At 60.7% G+C, this 7,147-nt stretch overlaps 1 protein-coding gene across 1 annotated transcript in view; it reads right to left on the bottom strand.

Moving 5' to 3' along the window:
• The window catches only part of LOC108634846 (collagen alpha-1(I) chain-like), a 9,286-nt gene extending 4,959 nt beyond the window's left edge, over window positions 1-4,327 (bottom strand). Inside the window, exon 1 of the mRNA XM_018045204.1 lies at window positions 4,263-4,327. Within this exon, the coding sequence (XP_017900693.1) occupies window positions 4,263-4,327 (65 nt within the window). The remainder of the gene's footprint in view (window positions 1-4,262) is intronic.
• Between the last annotated feature and the right edge of the window lie 2,820 nt (window positions 4,328-7,147).

The raw sequence follows: 7,147 nt of genomic DNA on the forward strand, positions 1-7,147 counted from the left end.
GCATACCCGCACGCACACCCCGCCCCCACACGCCACACGCCACACACCACACGCCACACACCACGCACTCCCCTCCCCATTCCCCCTCTCCACCCCCCCCCCCCCCACCACTACGTTGTCCTTGGCCCGGCTGTGACTCTCCGGCTGTGACTCTCCGCCTCGCCTCTTTCTCTGCCCACACGCCACATGCTGAGGCCACACACACCCAGCCCCGCCCTCAACGCCACAATCACCGCCCCCCCCACCCCGGCCCATAAACTCCCCGCGACGACCGCACACACCACGCCCCTGTACACATCCCGACCCCCCCCCACCCCCCCCCCCCCCCCCACACACACACTGCCTTGTCCTTTGCCTAGCTGTGTCTCTGGGCCTCTGTCTCTGCGCCACCACCCCTCGCACCCACAGGCCACACCCACACCCACACCCACACCCACACCCACACCCACACCCACAGCGGCACCCTACACACCACACGCATACCCGCACGCACACCCCGCCTGCACACCGTGCACACACACATCCGGACCCCAGACACACACACACCCACCCAGCTGGTTCGCAACCCGCCCGCACACGGCACACCGCACACCACACCATACACACACGCACTGCGTTGTCCTTGGCCCGGCTGTGATGCTCCACCTCTCCTCTTCTCGCGCTGTGCCCACGCACCACATGCGGAGGCCACAGGCACCCCCCCCCCCCGCCGGTAAACACCCCGAGACGATGGCACGCAACACGCCCGCGCACACCTCCCGCTCCCCCACCCCTCCCGCACGCGCCCCCCCCCCCCCACACACACACGCACACACACACACTGCCTTGTCCTTTACCTAGCTGTGTCTCTGGGGAGAAATATGTATGAACCTTTCAGATGAATCCTGTGAACCTCGAGTGACATCAATGCCTTTCTTGATTGGAACTCACGACACCCCTCACCGTTTAGGAATGCAACTTTATCCGGAGGGTGGTGCCTGGTTGAAGAAAAAAACACCCCTTGGAACACGTGAGTGTTTTGGGGATCAGAAGAAAGGATCATAAAATGTCAGCAGGCCTCGTGGCCGGAAGAGGATGGAAAACCCTGAAGACCTTCTTTGGATGGAAAGCACCTGATGTTGAGAAAGGTCAGGATTGCTGACCCCCGCGTTGACTCTGGATTCATCCCTATGTGTGTAACAGAAGGTTAGAAGCAAGCCTACGAAACAGAGACATGGGATCCGTTTCTGGAAAGACGGATTCCCCTGTGTCGTTTCTCTCTTGCTCCCCGTTTTTCTGGCTGAATTCCCATCTGCAGCGTGGATGTGATTCCACGTCCACCAAGGGATTCAGCCTCTTTTTCGCCACTCATATTTCCGACGACACTATCCGTTGCTGATCTCTCTGTGTATCGATAATGAATTAAGTGTTTTCCTAGGACGCCGATTCCATCCCGACCCTCGAATCACCCTGGATCCACCAGGGCTGGACCCCGGCGTCGGTCGGTCGGCCGGTCGGTCGGTCGGTCGGTGTGTGCGTGCGTGCGTGCGTGCGTGCGTGCGTGCGTGCGTCGGTGGGTGCGGGCGTGCGGTCAGGAATGCTCCCCCTCCCCCTCCCCCACCCCCGTCCATCTGTCCGTCCGTGCGTCCGTCGTACCTCGCCCAGAGACGTTCCCGAGAAGTGTTGGCGTGTCCCGCTTTCCTGTCCGCCTCGGTGACGGAGCGGAGAAACTGCGCCCTAGGATGGGCCCCCCCCGTCTGGCAACGAGTCCCTGCTGGTCCCCCTCGGAGCTTCTATGCCGCGGCCGGCTCTCTGGACGGTGGGTTGGCTGTCGGGCGCCACCTGCCTGTCGGTCGCTTTTTTAGATGGCCCTGCGGGGGGACCACGGCTGGAGCCGGGCCGGGCCGGCCAACTCTTGAATGCCCTGGGGCTGTGGAAGGAGGCTGTGTGGGAGCGGCGCCTTGGGCCAGAGGTCCATGGGGAGCCATTTGGGCTTTTTGGCTTGGGATGGGAGATCTCCTTTGGGAAACACGATGGATTTGGAGAACAGCTATTGGAACCCCAGGGAGGTGACTTGGGGGGGGGGGCTTGTCTCCCCTGGCATGGGGTGAAAATCTTCCTTCTCCCGCCGAGGATTTCAAACAGAGCCACGACAGATCACACGGACCCACTTGCTCCAGTCAGGTTCAGGGGCAGAACGCGAGGACCCAAGCTGGCCTGGTGACAGCACGTCGCGAACCCCGCCCCCCCCCCCCCCAAACTCGGAACACTCCCCCTGTCTGCCTGGCCAAAGACAAGTGCTGGCTGGTGGGGGCAGACTCACATTTCATGGGAGTGGTCTTGATCTCGGAGGTGCTGAACGAGCTCAGAAAACACAAGCAGATGATGCGGGATATCCATCCATGCACGTGATCCTTTGCCTGACTCGATCTGTCTCTGCCCGCCCACCACACACACCACACGCACCACACGCAGGACCGCCCCCACCCCCCCCCCACACACACACCATGCCCATACCACACACCCACTGCGTCGTCCTTTGCCTGGCTGCGACTCTCTGCCTCTGTCTCTGCCCGAACCACCCACAGGAACACCCTACACACCACACGCATACCCGCACACACACCCCGCCTGCACCCAGCGCGTGCACACACACATCCCGGACCCCCCCCCCCCGCCACACACACGCACACGCACGCACGCGCACGCACGCGCACGCACGCACACGCACACGCACACGCACACATACCCCCAGCCCGTACGCACCCGGCCCGCACACGCCACACACCACACACCACACACCACACACTCCCCCCGCTCCCCCATACACACACACACACACACACACACACACACACACACACACACACACTGCATTGTCCTTGGCCTGGCTGTGGCTGTCTCCCCCTCCTCTGGCTCTGCCCACACACCACATGCGTAGCCACACACCCCCCGCCCATAAACCCCCCACCCCCGCACACACCACGCCCCCACCACACATACCCCGCCTCCCCCACCTATCCCGCCCCCCCGCCCCCCCCCCCCACACTGCCTTGTCCTTTGCCTAGCTGTGTCTCTGCGCTACCCACCCTCCACCACACCCACACCCATAGGCGCACCCTACACACCACACGCATACCCGCACACACACCCCCGCCTGCACACAGTGCACACACACATCCCGACCCCAGACACACACACACACACACACACACACACACACACACACACACCCCAGCCGGTTCGCACCCCGCCCGCACACGCCCCACACCGCACGCTCCTCCCCTCCCCTCCCCGCCGCCACCCCACTACGTTGTCCTCGGCCCGGCTGTGACTCTCCGCCTCCCCTCTGTCTCTGCCCACACGCCACACGCTGAGGCCACACCCAGCCCCGCCCATAAACACCCCTCGACGAGGGCACACAACACGCCCGCGCACACATCCCGCCCTCCCCGCCCCCCCACACACTGCCTTGTCCTTTGCCTAGCTGTGTCTCTGGGCCTCTGTCTCTGCGCCACCGTGACCCCTCGCACCCACAGGCCACACCCACACCCACACCCGCAGCGGCACCCTACACATCGCACGCATACCCGCACACACACCCCGCCTGCACACTGCGCACACACACATATCCACCCAGACACACACACACACACCCAGCCCGGCGGCACACGCCACACACCACAAACTCCCCCCCTCCCCCCCACCCCACACACACTGCGTTGTCCTTGGCCTGGCTGTGACTGTCCCCCGCTCCTCTGTCTCTGCCCACACACCACATGCGTAGCCACACTCCCCCCCCCCCGCCCCGCCCCGCCCCGCCCCGCCCCGCCCCCAGCGCCACACACACACACACACACACACACACACACGCACACGCGCGCACACACCCACCCCCATAAACACCCCATGCCCGCACACACCACGCCACCACACATACCCTGCCCCCTACCTCTCCCGCACCCCCCCCTCCACCACACACACACACTGCCTTGTCCTTTGCCTAGCTGTTTCTCCGCGCCTCACACCCCCCCCCCACCCGCCACACCCACAACCACAGGCGCACCCTACGCACCACAGGCATACCCGCACACACACCCCACCTGCACACAGCGCACACACACATCCCGACCCCAGACACGTACACACACACACGCAGCTCGTTCGCACCCCGCTCGCACAGGCCGCACACCACACACTGCCCCCCTACCCCCTACACGCACGCACACTGCGTTGTCCTTTGCCTGGCTGTGTCTCTGGGCCACTGTCTCTGCACGCCCCACCCCCTTCCGGCCACGGCCACGGCCACGCCCACACCCACAGGCTCATCCCACACGCACACACCCATGGTGCCCACCCGACACACGCTCGGCCTCACGTGGAACCTATACACACACCGCACACATTACCCCCCCACCCACCCACCCACCCCCCACACACACCCACGCAGCGGCACCTGCGCGTGCCCCAGACACACCACCGCACGCCGCCTCCTGCCGGGGTCCAGCCCCGTCGGATGCAGGGAATTCGAAGGTGGGGACGGCGTTGGCGTCCTTGGATACGTACGTATCGAATGACAGAGATATAGAGAGATTAGAAACGGATAGTGTCGTAGGAAAATGAGCGGAGGAAAAGAGGCTGAATCCCTTGGGATTCGGCCAGAGAAACGGGGAGCAGGAAAGAAGCGACATGCGGGTATCAGTCTTTCCGGAAACGGATCCGATTTCTTTCGTGTGGGGTTTGCTTCTATCCCTTCTGTGACATATAGGGATGAATACAGAGTCCCGTGGGGGCCAGGAGTCCCGACCTTTCTCAGAATCAGGTGCTTCACGTAAATGTACGAAAAGAAAAAAAAAAAAAACAAAAAACCCAGGTCTTAGGGATATGACCTCCTCTTCTGGCCGTGAGGCCTGCTGACATGTGACGATCCTTTCTTTCTGATCCCCAAAACACTTCTGTGTTCCAAGGGTGTTTTTTTTCTTAAACCAGGCACCACCCTCCAGATAAAGTGACATTCCTGTAGGGTGAGGGTGTCGTGAGTTCCAATCGAGAAAGGAACGGATCGAACCCAAAGTTCACATGAGTCGTCTGAAAGGGGACTCCTTATGTCTCCTCGATGCTAGTTATATTCACGATAAGGGCAGGGAATATGGAGATGGAGCAGCAACCATCAGCCCAACCCACGAAAATCCTTTCCCCGATGTTGCCCTGAAGGTCTATTTCGTCTTCGGAGAGTGATGGAGCCACCTGTTTGCATAGCAAGGACACAGGGATGGATCACAAAGGACAGGGATCTATTCCCAAAGAGACCATTCCTTCACTCAAAAAGTCTAGTCTTGCTCCCCTTAAGAACGACTCTCTTTCCTTTTCTGCATTCCGACGACATGGATTCATCGATTCCCAGGTGCCTAAGGATATGGAGGCCTGGCGGCCATCGTGGACTCGACCGTGAGAAAAGCCCTGTGCTCGTGAAGACTCTCCAGAGACTCCCAGACTCTCTGTGCTGTGTACGGTGGAGAGGGAGGCGACGCTCGTGTGCGTCGTGGCGGGAGGGTGGGTGACCCTGTCACGCGAGCTGGTCTGTCGGCGGAGAGGTTTGACCTGAGACGCCCTCGTCACCCCCAGGGCCGGGAATGAGCCGTCGTGATCGGCCCGACACGTGAAACACCCTTCACCCACGTCGTTCCTGACCGACCCGCTGGACTCCTCATTTCTAGGGAGACTCTGGCTTTGGGGGTAGATGCTCGGGAGCGGGGGGTTTCCTGAGGCTTGATCACGCCTTTGCGTGTGCCAAGCCTCCTTCCTCGTGACCTTGGCCATGGGGGGAGTTCCTCACGCTGGTCCCCCCCCCCCCCCGACAGCCTCCCCCCACCCCCTCCGCCCCCAGTGTGTGCGTCCCTGTCCCTCTCTTTCTCTTTCCCTTCCTCGCCCTCCCTCTGCCCCTCCCTCCCCTCCCTCCCCCTTCACAGGACAGGGTGCCTTTCGGATGAGTCTGCCTGTTGTGCGTACACCCTTGACGTGACGATGGCTACGGTCTGACCTGTCACGCCTGTCACCTGGGGCGGCGGGGGTGGGGTGGTGGTCAAACATGCTTGGGACGCTAGGGATAGCTTTCTCTGTGGAAGGTGGAAGCCTCCCTTCCGTCCCTCGCTGCAGACAAGCAAACGGACCGAGACGGAAAGCGATGGTGTTTGCCACTTGGGGCATACCTTCCACGGTCTCTGCGGATTGACACGCCACCCACTTCACCGAGCAGATCGTAGGAGCCTTCCCCCAGAGCTCTTGCGAAATTCTTCAGAACGGTCAGTCTTCCGGTCCCCCGCCATCATCAGGCGAGGTGGAGAGAACCGATGGGAAAGCTTGAGGAATGACTTCTTTCGTGGGGTTGGGTGAACTGAGGAATAGGATGCTGAAGTGGATGCCTGACTTCTTGAGGAAAAAAAGGATTGGGGGCGGGGAGGAGCAGGCGGTCCACTTAGGAGGTCGGGTTGAACGTGGACACGTAAACTGTGCGTCAGAACAATCCAAGAGCACCGGGATCCTATGCCAGCACGGGAAAGTAGACGTATGACTTTGCATGAACCTCTGAGGGAAAAGAATCTGAACACCTGAAACGAGCATGACTTTGGAACGCCCCTCCCCGCGCGCCCCCCCCCCCCCCCCCCCCCCGCCCAGACTTCATTTCTGCCATAAGGGTGGTATCATGTGCCTATCTGAGGTGATTGATCGTTCTCCCGGCAATCTTGACTCCCGCTTGCGCTTCATCCAGCCCAGCGTTTCTCATGATGTGTACTCAGCCTGTAGGTTAAATCAGCAGGGTGGCGATAGACAGCCTTGATGGACTCCTTTCCCTATTTGGAACCAGCCTGTTGGGTTTCCATGTCTAGTTCTAACTGTAGCTTCCTGACCTGCAGAAATACAGATTCCTCCTTTTTTTTCTTTTTTTAAATTCCCTAACCTGAGTGAAAAGCGACAGAGACAGAGAGAAGACAGATGGAGGGACGGACGGACGGACGGGCGGGCGGGCGGGAAAAAGACAGAAAGAAACATAAAATAATGAAAGGACCTATACCGTTCCACCTGTTGCTTTCCAGATACAAAGAGAAAACAGAGGACCGAAAGGACACAAGTGTTGAAACTGTGAATTTGGAAAGACGGACATCCCCTT

Source organism: Capra hircus, unplaced genomic scaffold (genome assembly GCF_001704415.2).
Source record: "Capra hircus breed San Clemente unplaced genomic scaffold, ASM170441v1, whole genome shotgun sequence".
In the NCBI taxonomy this organism is placed as follows: domain Eukaryota; kingdom Metazoa; phylum Chordata; class Mammalia; order Artiodactyla; family Bovidae; genus Capra; species Capra hircus.